Source organism: Castanea sativa, chromosome 11, assembly GCF_040712315.1.
Source record: "Castanea sativa cultivar Marrone di Chiusa Pesio chromosome 11, ASM4071231v1".
Classification (NCBI taxonomy): Eukaryota; Viridiplantae; Streptophyta; class Magnoliopsida; order Fagales; family Fagaceae; genus Castanea; species Castanea sativa.
Window position 1 is genome coordinate 24,556,049 of NC_134023.1, and position 18,819 is coordinate 24,574,867.

Consider the following 18,819-nt stretch of genomic DNA (forward strand, 5'->3'; position numbering starts at 1 on the left):
AGGATGAGAAGGACCTAAAAAAATTTTTATGGATTTTTTGAAGGTTTTTTGGGGTTTATCAAACACAGTATAGGGATTTACAATAGGGAAATCTGTAATAGGTATTTTACTATCTTCAGGGACATGGGATATTTCATATAAATAGTCTAATCTATTTGCAGTAGATTTTCTAAGGAAAAGATCACAAGAAGTGGTAATGGTATAGCGAGGCTAGTGGATGTGACTGCTGAAGATGATGAACTAGCCATGATAGTTTCTAAAATGAAGAACAATTTTCCTAAGATTTGACAGGACTAAAACGCCACTCCTAGGCTCACGTCTACTAGAGTACTTAGGAAAAATAATTCTTTGACACTTTTAGTACAACTCCTTAGTTTTCTACTTGATTATCAAATCCCGTTTTCTGATGTGATTATCACAGAGGATCCACGATAAGTGGCAACTGTTAATCACAGAGCATACTAATCAGGACAATAATTCAAGTATACTAATCAAAGGAGAGTGAAACTGGTTGCAAGGCTTTAGACAGTTTTGTTAAGAATATACCATAGAAATGACTATTACATTATAAGGTTTATTACAATCTACCAATTGTGCCCTTAGATGACAACATTCTAGAGTAATAAGTTTTCACTTCCCAAAATGAAAAATATTTGGATAAAGTTTGGCCAATGGTTACAAGTCCACTCTATCCAAAAAAAAAAAAGGGGGTTACAAGTCCATTAAATATCTTTTTTCTTGGTTGTGAATTTCTCCATATCTATAATTAGATTACATATTCTTTTTTCATCCTTCATATTTGAAAATTTTTCAGAAAATCAAAAATTAATAGCTACGTCATCAATTGATATTTAAATTTTAAGTTTTGGTAGTATAAAATTATACATAAGAATATAAGTTTATAGATTAAATAGTAAATAACATCAAACTAGTACAAAATTTAACAAACATATTAAGAAAATAAACAACATGCAATTTAACTATTAAATTTTCATAATACGTAACTATTTTAGTATATTTTGTTTAGTAGGAGTTGTTTGTAGCCGAATTTTTGTTCTAACTATGTTAGAGCATCTCTAGTAGCTTATTTAAATTTTTGTACTGTTTGAACAGTGAATAATGATATTTAGTTTTTACCTACTTACTTTTTCAAATACACTTTCTAATAGATTCTTTATCATTTTCTCCATCTCATTTAAATATTATTTCTTCATTTATTCTTTATTCATTATTCATTATTTATTATTTTTTCTTTTTTTAACAACTACACATCTTTCAACATTTTTTTATTCAAATTATTATAATAGAAAAAAAACATTTGGAGCATGAACGGTAAAAGCTACACTATAGCAACTCTAATTTAAAATATAGAGATGGAGAATCTGATGGAGTGTCAACCGTGGTATTTTGCTCCAAAAAATAGATATATTTGAAGATGCTCTTAGTATGTTTTGTTAGTATCCTAGCTCATCTCATATGACCACTTAGCGGGACGAGTTTCCTGCACCCGATTGTGGCTAGACTTCGTCAATTAAACAAAAGAGAATAAGTTTTGCTTAAGCATGGAACAAGAACACAAACCACAGCCTTTCATCCTTTTTAAGTTTTAACTACCAACCCAAAAAATATCATATTCATTACCTACTACAAAACAAACGTTAGGAAGATAGACCAGCAGAATAATTCACCATGGCCTCTTCCTCTGCTCTTCCTCTCCCACTGAACACCAATATCACCACCGCCCACTCTTCCCCAACCATATCACCACCAATCCTAATGCCCATCAAAACCCCCACCATTCGCTTTCGCCTCAGCAAACTCTGCCAGGAAGGTCAACCCCATCTTGCCCGCCAACTGCTCGATACAATTCCTAAACCCTCTACCGTCCTCTGGAACACAATCATCATTGGCTTTATCTGTAACAAAATGCCCCATGAAGCTCTTTTGCTCTACACCCAGATGCTGAATTCATCTCTTGCTACCAAATGTGATTCCTACACTTACTCTTCCACTCTCAAAGCCTGCGCCGAAACACGCAACTTAAAGACTGGTAAAGCTGTGCATTGTCAGTTTATTCGTTGCCAACCAAATCCCAGTAGGATTGTATATAATTCACTTTTGAATATGTACTCTATGTGTTTAAGCGCGCCTGATTACGAAATGGGTTACTCTGTAGGTTATGATTATTCGAAGTATGATATAGTTCGTAAAGTGTTTGATAGAATGCGTAAGAGAAATGTGGTTTCTTGGAATACTATGGTATCATGGTATGTAAAGACAGAACGATATGTAGAAGCTGTTAAGCAATTTAGGATGATGATAAAAATGAGCATAAAACCAAGTTCAGTGAGTTTTGTAAATGTCTTTCCAGCAATTTCAAAATTAAAGGACTTTGAGAATGCCAATGTTCTTTATGGAATGCTGCTAAAGTTGGGAAGTGAATTTGTCAATGACTTGTTTGTTGTGAGTTCATCCATATTCATGTATTCTGAGCTTGGTTGCCTTGATATGGCTAGGAAGATATTCAATTTTTGTTTGGAGAGGAATACAGAAATTTGGAACACTATGATTGGTGGATATGTTCAGAATAACAGTCCTGTTGAAGGAATCAGTCTCTTCCTTCAAGCCATAGAATCAGAACATGCTGTTCTTGACGATGTAACTTTTCTTTCAGCTTTGACTGCAGTTTCACAGTTGCAGGACTTACAATTGGCTCAACAGCTACATGCTTTTATGATAAAGAAGTTATCAGTGTTACCTGTTATTATACTGAATGCAATCATTGTCATGTATTCAAGATGCAACTCTATTGAGATGTCATTCAAAATTTTTCATAAGATGCAGGAAAGGGATGTTGTTTCATGGAATACTATGGTTTCTGCTTTTGTGCAGAATGAATTGGATGATGAAGGGTTGATGCTGGTCTATGAGATGCAGAAGCAAGGGTTCATGATCGATTCTGTAACAGTGACAGCTCTTCTTTCAGCAGCATCAAATCTTAGAAACAAAGATATCGGGAAGCAGGTACATGCTTTTCTAATTAGGCACGGAATACAATTCGAGGGAATGGATAGTTATCTGATAGACATGTATGCTAAATCTGGTTTAGTTAGGACTGCACAACTACTGTTTGAGAAAAGCTTTACTCATGATAGAGACCAGGCCACATGGAATTCTATGATTGCTGGGTACACACAAAATGGGCTGATAGAGGAAGCTTTTGTTGTCTTTAGGAAGATGCTTGAGCACAATGTAATACCCAATGCTGTAACAATAGCATCAGTTCTCCCAGCTTGTAATCCTATGGGAATCATAAATTTGGGGAAGCAGCTCCATGGATTCTGTGTTCGCCACTACCTTGACCAAAATGTCTTTGTGGGAACTGCTTTAGTTGATATGTACTCCAAATCTGGTTCAGCCACTTATGCTGAAAATGTGTTTATTAGAACACCTGAGAAGAATTCTGTCACTTACACCACAATGATATTGGGGTATGGTCAGCATGGGAAGGGTGAGAGAGCTCTCTCTTTGTTTCACTCAATGCAGGGATCTGGTATTAAACCTGATGCTATTACGTTAGTTGCAGTCATGTCTGCTTGCAATTATGCTGGTTTGGTTGATGAAGGTGTTAAAATTTTTGAATCTATGGAGAAACAATATAATATTCAGCCCTCAACTGAGCACTATTGTTGTATTGCAGACATGTTAGGGAGGGCTGGAAGGGTTGTTGAAGCTTATGAGTTTGTCAAAGGATTGGGTGAAGAGGGTGAGGTGCTAGAGATATGGGGATCACTTCTTGGGGCTTGCAGAATTCATGAACAATTTGAATTGGGAAGTGTTGTTGCCAAGAAGTTACTTGAAATGGAGATGGTTAATGGCATGACAGGCTACCATGTTTTACTCTCAAATATTTATGCAGAGGAAGGAAACTGGGAAGACGTTGATAATGTGAGGAAACAAATGAGGGAAAAAGGTTTGAGGAAGCAGATTGGATGTAGTTGGATTGGGACTTCTGGTTTTGTGAACAGCTTTGTGTCCAGGGATAGAAAGCACCCTCAATGTGATGAAATATATAATGTTTTAAAAAATTTGGCTCTGGAGATGAAAGAAGCTGGCTACAGACCTTTTATTGCTTCCACTGTGGATGGGATCTCAGAATTTGATGATTGAAATAAACATTTCTTGCTGATTTTGTTGGCATCTTTGGAATATAAATTGAAGCATGACTAACTTCGTGGTTTAGCAAACTGGAGCCAGCCAGCTATAGGAAATCTAATGGCTGGCTAGTACTTTCGCCAATGTTTATGAATTATGATTGATATTAACTTCATGGTAAGTTTAGTTTGTCCAAATATGATTGAGTTGCGACTCTGTTTGTTTGCTGAGCTGGTTAACATCTTGTCTGAAGCAGATTATCCTAGGATGCTGTACAAGCCTGTTCAAACTTCATAGTGCTTGAGCCTCTTAATATGGTCTACGGTGGTGAACTTGGGCAGTGTGATTAAGGTGGGTGGGTGGGTGAGTGGGTGGGTTGGATAAGCTACCTGGAATCATCTCAAACAGACTTTATCCCTAAGGTAAATTATCTTTTGTGTTGATGCTCTTAGGCCATATCTGCAGTTCTTTTGTCTTGTATGAATATTCTTTGTTCTTCCAAGTGTTATGTGAATATGTGAACTTGTTTGGTTTTTAGTTTTATATCTCTTTACTATGATCTTTGTAGATCTTATGCTTAGAGCTCCTTCCTTGTATGTGGTGAATTCTGTTTCTTACTGTTAACATTATGAAATAACAATATAGATAATGCTGCCTAAGTGTTCGGTGAATAATGTGAATCAGCTGGTCGTCCCTTTTTGAAGCTCCCTTCATTGCCAAACCAGTTTAATTTTGTGTAAAAAAGACCTTGATTCTCAATATATAAGATATCATTTTTCCCATGATAATTTCTTTTTGATTTGAAAACAGAAAAAAGAAAAGGAAAAAAAACTAAAAATGTGATTATTCATAATTTAATAATTATTTGGAATTTATAACTGAATCAAAAGTCTTTGGTAAACTGGAAACTAGGATCATCTACATAAAGTAAAAGAAAAAAAAAAGAGGCTGTGGAATGTAAAAATTTATTTAGATTAATGCCAGAAAGAAACTAATTATCAAAGATTGACCATTCACCATTCTTATTGGAAGTCATATGCTGATATGCAAAGAAAGTAGTGAAATTAATTACATTTAATTCTCCATATTTTCTTGTTTCTCGCCTTATCTTGTAGCTTTGGACATTCTCAATATCATAGAATAGATATCAGTTTAGGGAAATATCATTTTGCTTAGGGGTCATACACAGCTTAACTGCATGATGCTTTCATGGGACTACATTTTCACTTTGAAAGCCACTATTGCACCATCTTTCTCCTGCAATTTTCCACAATTACTAAACACCAGCCTCACCCACCAATGCCCCACAGCTCAACTGCATATTCAGTCACCATAACCCATAACAGCTGTGTCTGCCTTTTCCCTAATTCTCCATCACCACAAATATCACCATTGCCTCTAACACTAGACTCCCATGTCAGTGCCATGTTCGTTGTCATAGTACACCTTCTGAAAACGTTATATTTTAGATTCAACGAAGGAAGACGCATAAAAATTTGACTAGGAGTTGGAGTTTTGTGGTATTCATATATTCTTTTCTCATGGTTGACTTGGAGGTTGAATCTTAGATTAAGGTATGGGTCTTGACCAAAACCCAAATCCATTGGTAGAAGATCTCGCTTTTTTTCAAAATGTAGATATAAATGTGTTGAATGTTTGATAGTGGGTTATTGAGTGGTGATGGGTTTTCTGAATTAAGAATTTGGTTAGTCGAAGGTGCTGGATTAAAGCTGGACCTTGTCAATTGTGCAAGACCGGGTGGTGTTGACAGCGAAGGTTAGTCTAACTGGTCTTAGGTAAAAACTTTGGTAACAGAGTAAAAAGGCTGATGTGGTGAGCTTTTTATTGGGCTAATTTTTTGACATTATAAGATTGAGGGTAAAGGAATTGCTGGTTAGATGGTCCTGCTTGGCATTGTACTTTGTTAAAGTAGCAGGACAGCTTCTAGGTAAAAGCATACACAGCCATGTCATTGTTTTAATTACTAGAAATTATTTATATTCATCTGTTCGCTTTATGCTATATTCTTTTCTTCTTCTTTTTATTTTTTTTTATTTTTTAAGTATCATATTTTTTATAATAAAAATAAATAAAAATGAGGCATAAACAAGGATGAAAAATAACTTAGCAAAACTTAATTGTCTATTTCTGATAGTGAATATGAGGAAATGTGCATGATAGAGGAATTCTAGGTCATATTCAATGTTCAGGCATTGAGGAATGCAATTAATCATCCATTTATTGGAATTATTTTGTTTACCATGACAGAACATGTCTATTTCTTGATGATTCTTTTGTCTCTTTATTTTATGGGTAAATAAATTCCATATCATCAATGTAAACAATCAAGAAATAAACTATTCACATCCTGAAACACTAACAAACAAAGAAAACGTATAATGCGTATATAAGTTCAATATCACCACTAGAAACAATCGACAAAGAAACTATTTCATCACATCCTGAAACACTAATAAACAAAGCAAATGTATAACATGTAACTACGGTCCACCAGATCCCAATTCCAAAAACAATATGACAGTTGCAATGAGAAGGTGAAATTTCTTTTTGGCCCTTCCTTTATATAGTCAATGTTTGCTTCTTTTTTTTCTTTTTTCTTTTTTGTAAAGAAAAAAATTTAATTTAAATAAGTTATGCATGCACTTAATGGGTCTTGAATCCAAGACCTCATCCTCCATCTTATTTTTATGGGAGAAAGGAAGGTTCAGTTGAGCTATAGCTCATTCTCTCCTTTGTATACTCCATTTGTACTAGGGTTGTGCCCCCTTTTTGTACTTTTTAATGTGATTATTACTTATCAGGGGGGAAAAAATCCCAACTAGAAGGGCTCTTCTATGGACCACAGAACGTCAACAATGAACAGTTCTAACCTGTGCTATCACTATTAAGAAAAAGAACAAGCCTTAAAGCCTCATGAAATGAATGACAATCCTGTGTTAGTGCTAACTTTATTAAATCGACCATTACCCAGAAATTTTCTAATTTTGATAAAACTGTACATGACTATGGGGCAAGATGATGAAAATGGATAAGGCATGGATGATTATTAGTCATGAAGTTAAACAGATTGGGTAATTATTCACAAATAAAACAACCCAAAAATAAGAAATGAAGATAGACACAAATATTTTAACATTGGAGACATTTAAAGATTGACGAATAAACCATGGGCACAAGCTAGAATGAGAATGCAATATGTGGTATAAAATGAGGTTATGTGTGTTTTGGAAGAGGGGTAACCGTTCTCTTCTTCTTGATTGTTCTCTCACTAAAGCTTATCTCACCTTTCAATGTTAGCCTGGATTCCTCCTTTATGCATTTGTTAACCCGTTTGTAGGAATGGCAGATGGAATAAGTATGACCATGTTATCCTACATTTGCAGAGGATGTTGTTTTGTCAAACAAAGGATAACCCGCCAATGTTCCCATTGGCATTCATCATGTGCCCTCCTCTTGCAAGTTCATGCATCCTAGTTGTTCACCCTTGGCAATAGCAGCCAAACTTTCTGAGGAGAAATGTCTGAAGTCCTGTTGCTCTAGGGTAGTGGGAGTGCACCCTGGGGTTACAGGTTTCATTCCATTTCCAGATTTTCAGATTTAGCATGGGGAATCAGTCGTGTGGACTTATCCCCGACAACGAATGCTTCTGAGTCATGGTGAGGGCATGCTCATCGCATGCATTGATTGTACTCTCATTGCATTAGCTCAACTTTGTCTGATCTTGATGTCAAGTTAATGGGTTTCAGAAGCTTATCTAATCTGCATTTTATCTTTGTGGTTAGGCTTAGTCTGAGCATTAATTCCCCCTAGGATACATTCATTAATCTGCTCCTTTAACTGGACCTGTGCCCAATTTGCATGCTCATTTCTCCCTCACACTGGTTTTTTGTTATGGCACCTGGTCCACATGCACACATTTATTGGTTATTCAGTTCTCAAATAAATGCCAGCCACTCCAAAAAAAAAAAAATTATTCAAGTAATGTTTTAGATATGTATCCAAGGTAAATTTTGTTTTTCTTTTACTTTCTGTTGGCTTTATTTTTTGGTGGGGAATCTCTTCCTGTACGGAGAACCAGTCAAAAACTCAAAACCAAATTCTTGTGTGCCATGTTGTAATTAGTTTTGCTTGGGTGGTTTTAGAAGTTCCTATATCTGATCTTTCAACTCTAATCTCTTACATACAATATATCAAAAACCCATTCTATTTTGCTCTTATACAGGTAATGCTGCTCTGACTTTAGGAGCTTCTTCTAAAGCAGCCTTTGGGACAATTGTGGGCATTTTTGTTAGTGTTGGTCAGATTACAAGAGTTAAGCTACAGGATTATGGAAAACTAAGGAATTTGAATCTTTTTTTAAAACAATGCGTAGTGTTGAGCTCCAAAATCTGCTCTGGACAATCACTTTACAATTTACAATGGCTGGATTTTGGTACGTATAAGAAGCTGCCTGCATGCATCTGTAAACACCGCATTTTCTTGCATGGAAAGTTGGAATAAACTGTTGGTTTGACTGAAAGTGTAATTTCGTTTGTCTGGAGTGGATGCAAGGAAGTGAAGGCAGAGGAATTGTGTGGAGAGATGCCATAGAGAAATAACTTTTGACATCCATTCACCGCAGATCCCAGGGCTGGCTTGTTGCGAAGAGATGAGCACTTGCAAGATAGTCATCTTTACCATGGGACTAAAAGTCTCATTATAGTCAATCCAGTAAGTGAGAAACTATAAGGAACAAATTGTGGCCATTCTACTGATCCTGTCGTTTTTTGTCCCTTTCTATCAATGTCATTCCTATTTTTTTAATAAAAAAAATTAATCAAAGGTGACCTGATTAAATACTGAAAAATCAGTCAGTATTCAAATATTTGCAGCTAGACCAAGTTCCTTCATGACTAATTCTTTGTGATTTGTAAAAGTTCTAAAGAAGCAATTTGTGAAGATGTAATCAAATTTCTTCATGTTTGGGTTGCCTAGAGCTTATATTTCCATCTAAAACAAATCAGTTATTATGGATGCTAGAACAAAAGGTTGTGTTGTAGCCTATTTGATAAGCTTGTGATAGTTGTAAAGGGTTGGCTGTCATCTTCTTTTCGCCCTCTATTTTCCATATTCTGTAGATTGTATGGTGATATTTCTCTCCTTCAGTCTGTGGCCTTTTCCAGTATTGTTTACTTGTGATGCTGGTATACGAAGTTACAGCTTCCCCATTAATTTACTATCACAAATTTTACATTTCCGTTTGATTGGTATTTGATGACAGACACTCAATGCTATAATTTTATTTTATTTTATTTTTGATAAATAACAGAACTCAATGCTATAATTATTGCATGTGCAATTCAGACCATGATTATTGGTGCGTCAAGGTTTAAAGTTTGGTGGGTGACTGCAAGAATCAAAGATGGGCCATCAATAAACGGAGCCACTTCTTAGAGTTAAGCTATGGTATCTCTTGCAAAGATATCTTTAATACTATAAAACCGAAAACGTTTTGACCTTTAGTTGACTTCCTCATGTTGTACCACATCAACTTTGGAACTCTCACAATTTTTCACATCACTAATATTATTAATTTTTTTAAGTTTAATTTTTTTTAAAAGAACAACCTGATTCTTTTACCTCTCTACCGATTCCCTCTCACTTTTGAACGGTCTGCCTCTCTCATTCTTTCAAAGTAGCTGCTCTCTCCCTCTTTTCTCAGCCTTTCAACCCCAATCTCTCAGTCAATTCACATCAGTTTCTCTTCTATTTTCTCAGGGCTCAAATGCAGACCCTGCCCGGCCCTCTCTCTTAATCTCATCCAAACAAACCCTTCAAACTCCTTCCAATCTGAGAGTGCCAGATTCAAATGCAAAAATGCTAAACCCACAACTCAATTCATCTGAACTTCCGTTGGTCCAGACCAGGTCCTCCAATATTCGGTATTTTATATTCCAACTCCAAATAGGACTCCAAATTTGCTTCTGTTTCTGATTTTGCATGAGGTACCGTTTTGTATTAAGTTCTTTATAGTGCTATTTGATTACAATTTGGATGTTATGGAGCCGGACTTAATTTTTGTTGATAAAATTTTTGGTGGGTTGATTACAATTTGGTATGTTTGATGCTCTATTCTTTTATAGGTATCAAAGTTACATCAATGAAGTTATTGTTGCAAAGCTTCATATTTTGTGTTCTTTGAATTGTGGTTAGCCCATACATGAATATGAATGAACAACTGTTCTCAACTTTGGGTGAAGGTTTGCTCTGTCAAGTGAGTAGTAAATTTGCATTTCTATACTTCAGCTCTCTGTGATATTTGACTGCTTTTAGTTCAGGTTTAGAATAGTTTTGATTTCTTGGTTTTGTTTATTACAAAAAAAGCCACTAATGTAAACTTTTTTTTTTTTTCTAAGATGTTATAAAATTTTAATAAATTATAACTGTGGAAGATATTAAGTTTTTTATTTGCTTTTATTGTCAGATTAGGTTAATGAAATTTGTAGTAGTAGATAAAATTTTTACATGATAGGCTATAGTTGTTGAATTAAATTTTGTCAAGGTTGGATAAAGAATTAATATAACCTTGAATGAAAAGTCTTGACATGGTTTCTAAAAACATATTGAATGATAACTATTTCGAGAACTTTGAAGAATGTTAAGGCTAATGGAGAACGTTAGGACATAAACATCATGGTCATTGCCAACATTGACCAAAAGGAAGCCATCAATAATGAACTCCCTTACTAGGTTCATTGTTCAGGCTTAAAAGGTCTTGCAAGTGTTGGTGGGGACTAAAATGCTATATGGCAAAAGATCAGCTGGACCTATTATGATATTATATCTTGCATGTTATTCTAAGGGTTTTGGACACATGGCTTAAAAAGATAGTATTTTGACATTAAGCATAGTCCAAGTTTGGCTTGGATGGTGTTTATCAGCTAAGTATTGATGAACTAGGAAAGCTAAGGTATAAAACTGCATTAATATGTACGGCTAATGTTTTTTTACACATTCAATAGTTTTTTCACTTTTTTGTTATTTTATTGTTAATAATAACAGCTTCAATAGTTTTGTGTTTATTTTTTAAGAATAAATCAGATTGGTCTTATGCAAAGTAATTTGGAGGATATGTCTTTGTATTCAAGATTGAAGTTATAGTAGGTAGGTCTATAGTTTAGTGATCTAGGGAGCTGGGTGAAAGTTGTAGGTGACTAAGATACTTGGTAGATTCTTTCAAACATTGTGCTTTCAACTGGAGTGATTAATTGGTTGTTATACATAGAGTTGAACTTGGACATTGATGCTGAAATATGTTCGGAGGAATATCATCTTTAAAACTAATTAAGTTTTTAGGTGTAAATGTACTTTTAGTCTCTATATTTTGCACTTTTTCTGTTTTGGTCCCTATATTTTATTTTTACCATTTTTAATCCCTAAACCAATTAACACTTGACATTTAAGTCATTTTCGTCACCCAACTAACAGCAAAAGCTGATGTAGCTGACAGTGAAATAAAAAATAATAATAATATATTCACATAGAATATAATACCTCACAAGTGATTGACGAGGTCAGATTGACGAGGGTGGGTGGGTGGGTAGTAGTGGCCGTTGGGGAATGAGGAATGGCTAAAAAATGGTAGTGACGAAGTCGAGAAGTTGAAAAGGGCAAAGGTGGCAAGGATGAAACCAAAAGCTTTTTCCATTAAAAGAAAAGAAGGCTTATGCTAATTTCTGTTGACCATTTTCAATGTAATTTTTTTACTAACATATTTAGTCCCTCCAAATATCTAAGATATTTTTTATATGGAAGCAATTGGAGCCTAAGGAAATAGAAATTTATTAAGCTAAAAAAAAAAAAAAAAAAGGGCTTTCTTATACATGTCATATTTGTGGAACCACCATGGTGCTCTTCCATTAAAGTGGGCAATAAAGTTAAATTACAATTGCACCCTCTAAGATGACCTAAAAATCATATCCACATTTTAACTAAGTTTCTTTCATTCAATTCATGGTGTTTTTTTATACATTCACTCACTTGGCGATTGGGTCAAACAAATTAGAACCGTGAATTGAAGTCAGAACTCAGAAAAGCTTGCATCAGGGGAACCATCCCTGCCAAATTTACCCTGGCATTGCATTCCTATTTCCTCATCACAGAGCAGACTTGGATCTGCAATTTTGATCACTTCCTCTTGAAAAGACAATTTCTTAAGTTATGCCACTTACAAATTTTGCATCATTTGGTATCTCCAACAAAACTGCCAATAACGTGTCGTAGTCTTAAGAAGTCATCAAGCATACATTTCGATAATATTTTATCTACGAAAATTCTTGAAATATATTAAACAACTTTAGGGGGTGTTTGGGAGAGTGGTTTAAGTTATGTTGTTTGGGCGTTTTTGATATACATGTGGGTGAAAAAGTGTGTGGAAATATGTTTAATGTTGTTTAAAGTGTGTAAAAATGTGTTTAAACATGCTTGCCAAACACTTCCTTAAATTCCAACAGCTTACCATATATCTCGAACATTGGGACCATATTTACTACATTATCCCAAAGTAAATGACTACAAAATATTTTTTTGTTCAACTTAATTAAATACTCCCTCCGTCCCACTTTGTTTGTCTTCTATTCTATTTTGAGATGTCCCAAAATATTGTCCTGTTTTTTAAAATAAAAGTTTTAATTTACTAATATTCCTATTATACCCCTACTTTATTTTCAACGCTATTTGAAAAGAAAACTAATTAATATTTTAAAAAAATAATCTAATTGGAGTACCTTTTTAGTTGGCTCATTAAAAATAACTCTTTTTTTAAAAAGCTGATAAATTTATTTAAGGGTAATTTTATAAACTTATACATTTTTATAAGGTAAAGAAAACAATAAATGACGTTCCCTTAAAAAATTTCACTTTTCAAATAGGATGAACAAAATGGGACGGAGTATATGTTACGAGTGCCTGAGAATTTAAAAGTATGCTTGACGTGTCCACCAATGTCAACATGGACAGTTCCTAATGACTATATCCTGACTTCTGCCCCAATAACCTCGAGCACACAATAAGACAGCACAATCAAATGGTGAAAGCTGGACAGGAGCTACTTGTTAAATGTCAAGGATCACTCAAGTCAATGATCTACTTGTCTACAAGTATGATGCTGTAAGAAATTTTGATTCGTCAGACACTTACCCAAGGATTGAAAGTATGATGCTCAATCATCTTCTTTGAGATAACCTGCTAGTTCTTGGATTTGCTTTAGATTATTATATCTTGTGGCTGTAGAGTACAATCAATCTGAAGTTTCAATTCCTTTTATAAGACTTTAAACAAACAGTTAAAATAACAAAGTCATCCTTCACTCTCAAAAGTTAGCTCTTCAAGGATCCAGGTTCAACAATACTTATTTAGAGAATTCTAGTAAAGAATGTGGCACAAAATAATATATTGAACCGTGATAACCAATGTCCCATGTAAACGGGCAAGCAATAGAGAAAGATATGCCTTACAACAGATAACTTAAACCTCAAAAATATAATAGTGTAAAAAACTACAAGGCCGCCGAGCACAAAGAGCTCACAAATCATGAAAAAAAATGAAAATTGGAGAGTATAGCAACAAGAAATTCAAGGACCAAAAAAACAAAGCACCTGGTGTGCAAAACTTCAGAAAGGGAATCCCATATGATTGTTTTTCTTTGAGGCTTCTGCCAATCGCTTTATGCCTTTGGCACTTGTATAGAACTCAATCAACTCATCAGCAATATTCTTGGGGTGACACTTAACAAACGCTTCCAGAAACCGCTTTTCAGTCATCCTCAATGCACTCATCATTTTGAGTCCCTTAATCTGCAAATTAAGACCCATGTCGTCTATCTTCTGAGCAAGAAGTACTCGTGGCCTCAAAACAGCCTCCAAATTAGAATACAATAGAAATGGGTACTGAAGGACCACACTAGCAGGAAGCTTCATCATGCCCAAAATGAAAGTCATGTTCCTCTGTACCTTATCAACTGACAGTGTCAACAAAAGTGGAGACCTTCCAAAAAGATTGAAGATTTCATCATCTGAAAAACCAAATTTTTCCAAATTTGCCACCTTTTTACGTATCGTTTCATGGCGTGAAATGCCAATCAATGTAACAACATATTTAAACATCTTGGACTCCTTGGAAATGCCAGTTTTGCGTATGTATTCCATCTTCTCATCGCTAAATGAAGTTCGAGGAATTATGGTGGGTCGGGACAGGAGCATAGAAATCAAGTCCTTTTTACAAACACCGATCTCTTCATACAGTGCAATAGCTGGCTTGATAGTATTGTGGAAGTCATATGTCAAAAGTGAAGGATTCCTAACAATGGCTTTGGCAAGAACGTCCCGTGACACAAACAATGTCTTGAAAAACTCAAGCCTCTCATCAAAACAATGATTGATTCGACAACTAAGAAACCGGGGGCGACAATGGATGATCTTAACAAGGTCAGGAGCTCCAATTCCTAAGCCACTTAGTATGTTTAGTTTGGACTGAAGCTGGGTAATGTTAGCATTGCGTAAAGAAGGCCTGCGGACAAATAACTTCGAAATTTCATTATCGCTACAACCCCATTTCCTGAAAACTTCAATGGAGTCCTTTGGATGGACTAAAACTTCTTCTCTTGCTGTTTCAACTTGGGTCAGACTTTTCGTCGAATAGGTGGTGGACGTGAAAAATATCGAAGGTTTTGAACCCCAAAGCATTGGAAAAGAGAACAAATGCTGCGGTGCAGAGAAGAGGATGCGGAACTTGGTGTGGACCACAGCATTGGCTTTGGATATCATAGCAATTTTGCTAAAAGTGGTAAATGGACTTTCGTGGATTGGAGGCTATAGTTTTTTTTTTTTTTTGATAGGATGGAGGCTATAGTTTCAACTTTCAAGAAGCCGTATGAGCTATTCAAAATAGGGACACAATTGGGCATGGATTAGATTCAAATGGGTGTTTGAATTTCATAAATATATAAGCTACACACTACACAGTATGAAGGTATATCTAAACTGAGGTAAACGCCGTTTCTGGAGTTAAAGGAGGGAGAAGAACTAGCATTCATATTAGGTAATCGTTTGTTTTGCTAGTTTAGTTTCGTTTTTGTTTTTTTTTATTTTTTTTTTGGGGGGGGCGGGGGTGGGGCTGGCTTTTATGGAAAGATGACTTTGCAATTTGCAGATAGAAATGGAATCTTTTTTTTTTTTTTTTTTATGATGCTATTGACATCGGGCATTTAAGTAGGGGGGGGGGGGGGGGGGGATGGGGTGGCTTTTATGGATGACTTTGCAATTTGCAGATAGAAATGGAATTTTTTTTTTTTTTTTTTTTATGATGCTATTGACATCGGGCATTTAAGTAAAACAAAAATGAATATTATTTAGTCACATTTTGGACATACTTTTCTATAGTTTATAAATAATAATGGCATCTAGGAAATTATTTCCTCTCCTCTACGTAGGAGTTTTCTCTCTTGTTCAACGAGTATTTTCTCTCCCTTAGAATTTCTTAAGGGCTTGCTTTTTCTTTTTCTTTTCTTTTTCTCATACAATCATGCAAGGACGGACCTAGGATTTCAAGTTGGGGGAGGGGGAGGGGAGGGGGGGGGGGGGGCGGAGATAAGCAAAAAAAAAAAATTCAAATACGCATCCATATAATATTAATAAACTATCAACCAAGACAAATACCCAAATATCATTGTTTCTTAATATATTAAGATACAATCATCGACCAACAAAAACAAAAGACACGAAACACTATTATTTCTTAATACAATCATCTATGAAAAATGAACTCGACGCTCTTTCAAATCTTCAAAATCATTTACGATTGAATCCAAACTAAATGTCGAAGTCATATCCTTTTCAATGTATAGCATCTATGCTAAATGTTGTTACTAACTAAAGACAAATACTAGAATCAAGGTAATATGCATGATGCATTTAATTATAAATTTAGTATTTCTCACTTCTTTTCAATTTATAAATTTATCCAATTTAGCATTATGAGTTAACAATAGATGCAAGTGAATCACTATTATTTTCTTAAATTTGTGTGACAATTTTCTATATTATATGATTTGTTGTTTTCTTTTGTCTTTGGTCTTTGCCTTATTTATCTCTTTGTCTTTGTATTGTCTCCATATTTCAGACATTGGCCCAATCCCACTACGGACACTATAAATTTATTCGACACTACTAACAAAAAATTTTCTTAATTTCACCCCTTTTTTTTTTCTCTATCACTTGTCCTTAATGTTGCCCAAACCACCAGTCTACCAGTCAACAAAGAACAAATAGACAAACACTACACTAATGATATATTCTCTTATCGTTACAAACTCTACTCTCTCTCTATCTCTCTTATCTATATAATAAGAGAGAGAGTCACAAACACAGAGTCACAAAGCCAAAAAGCTAAAAAAAAAAAACACCACAAGCAGTCAGGGCCGTCAGGCACAGATTCAATTCACATCACAATCACGGAATCACCAACATCAATTCATCACTCATCAGTAAAAACACAAACACCACAAGTCCACAAGCATAGATTTTTAGATTCTGAGATTCACAAACATTATATTAGGCTTTGAAGGAAAGGTTTGGTTAAATATGTGTGAACTATGAAGGCTGGAGCAATGGAAAATCAAAGCTCAGATCAAGCAACCGGCGGCGGAGGCGTGGGTCTTACAAGATTGAGCAACGAAGCTAGGTTTGGGTATGCGACAGCTAATAGCGGCGTCACGGCGTGAATCTCTCTCGCTTGGGCATGGGCAGCAGCGTCACGTCGTGGGCGGCGGCGTCACGGTCTCGCCTCTCCCTTTCTTTGCTTTTCTTTTTTTCATTTTCCTTCATTTTAATTTTTAGGCTTTTCCGTTTGGTTTTGGTTTGGAGTCTGCGACTCTGGGTTTTATTTCTTCTTCTTTTTTTTTTTTACATCTTTTTTTTAAGTTTCATGGGCTCCTTGCTTCTTAGGCTGCCGGCTAGATCATAGAGATGGTTGAGCCATTGTCCATTGAGTTGAGGGGGGCCCAATCTAAAAACCAAGGGGGGCTCGAGCTCAAAATCAAGGGGGCTAAGCCTTTTTTTTTAAAAAAAAATTTACATGCTAAATTTTTTTTTTTGGGCCCAAGGGGGGCGCGGGCCCCTTTAGGCCCCAACCTGGGTCCGTCCCTGCAATCATGGTAGACGATGTGATAAACAGTCTAGAGAATATGAAGTTGACAACTAAAGAAGAAGAAGTCATTACAGTTCCGGATGAAGGTCGAAAAGATGAGATAGAGAGTTGCAACCTGAGTTTGATAGGGAAATTTCTTACATGTAAACCCTTCAAGAAGAGAGCGACACAAAATACGTTGAGAAGAGCATGGGAATTGGATGAATGGGTTCAGATTTTGGAAGTGGGAGCAAGTCTGTTCTAATTCAACTTCCAAACCGAATTTGATTTGGACAGGGTGATGAGTGGGGGCCCTTGGACTTTTGACAATCAAGCACTTATGTTACGCAAGTGGTAGAAAGGAATGATAGCTAGCAATGTAAAATTTGATTCAATGTCCTTATGGGTGCAGATTTGGGGTGCACCTTTCGATATGCTCTCTCCCAAGGTGGCAAGGGAAGTGGGAAGCAGGATGGGTGTTGTGGAAGAGGTTGAAAAAAGGCCAAAACAGGAGGCTCAGAGTCTTTTCATGCGAGTTAAAGTTTCTTCCAATATCTAAATCACTTAGGAGAGGGAGTTATATCGCAGGATCAGATGGGGGACGTTCTTGGGTTACATTTATGTATGAGGCTCCCTATGTTCTGTCACTGTTGTGGCTTACTTGGGCATGACATTCGACATTGTCCAGGCCATTATGCGGCATTGAAGAATGGGAAGGAGGTGGTATGCCAATATGGGAATTGGCTGAAAGCTGTGGGAGTCCATTATGTGTCGTCGTCTAAGAAAAACCAAATCAGTCTACTGCAACTGATGAAAGAGTTAGGGAGAAGAAGAAGGACAATGATAGCCCCAACCCACCGTATAGCATAGCGGCGGCGGTGATTGCTCACACCACAAACCCTACTGAAGATGGAAGCTATGAAAAAGGAAAGAGCAATAATCAAGGGACCATTACTGATCTTCAGGCGGTTGCCAATCCGAGCAATGGAGAAAAGAGGTTAGTTACGAATAACATATCTCCTAATAATTGGAAGTTTATTTTGGAAGTGCCAGCTACATGTGAGGAGTTGCCCACTGGAGGTGTACCTAATAAAACTGGGCCTATTGAGGGAACTCACACATCCAGGCCCAAGTGGACCAGATTAATTCAGATGGATCGTGGGCCTGGGAATTCAAAGCAAAGTGAACGAAAGGAAATATTAGTGAAAAGAGCTTCATCACAGATTAACACAGAGGAGGCAGAGGATGATGTGGAGGTGCGTGTGGAGAAGAGAGGGCGAGTCCAGGATGATCAATTCATTATTGAAGCAGTGGGGGTGCCTAAATACCCTTGCCGATCATAATGAGGCTATTAAGTTGGAACTGCCAAAAGCTTGGGAACTCTTGGATAGTTCGAAGCCTTTGCGAACTTGTGAAAGATCAAGCTGCCATGGCGTGTTTTCTAATGGAAACGCGGTTAGACAAAAAGGGTTTTGCGAAGCA

General features: G+C 36.0%; 2 protein-coding genes across 2 annotated transcripts; one reads left to right on the top strand and one right to left on the bottom strand.

The window, feature by feature from the left end:
• The first annotated feature begins 1,414 nt into the window (after positions 1-1,414).
• LOC142614791 (pentatricopeptide repeat-containing protein At3g22150, chloroplastic) lies at positions 1,415-9,276 on the top strand. The gene is made up of 3 exons (XM_075787424.1): positions 1,415-4,332; positions 4,412-4,577; positions 8,399-9,276. Exon 1 carries the CDS (start codon positions 1,690-1,692, stop codon positions 4,168-4,170), a length of 2,481 nt encoding a protein of 826 aa, XP_075643539.1. The 5' UTR covers positions 1,415-1,689; the 3' UTR covers positions 4,171-4,332; positions 4,412-4,577; positions 8,399-9,276.
• Positions 9,277-13,558: 4,282 nt separating this feature from the next.
• Positions 13,559-15,301, bottom strand: LOC142615398 (transcription termination factor MTERF15, mitochondrial). The gene has a single exon (XM_075788147.1). The coding sequence runs from the start codon at positions 14,976-14,978 to the stop codon at positions 13,827-13,829; it is 1,152 nt and encodes a 383-aa protein (XP_075644262.1). The 5' UTR covers positions 14,979-15,301; the 3' UTR covers positions 13,559-13,826.
• Between the last annotated feature and the right edge of the window lie 3,518 nt (positions 15,302-18,819).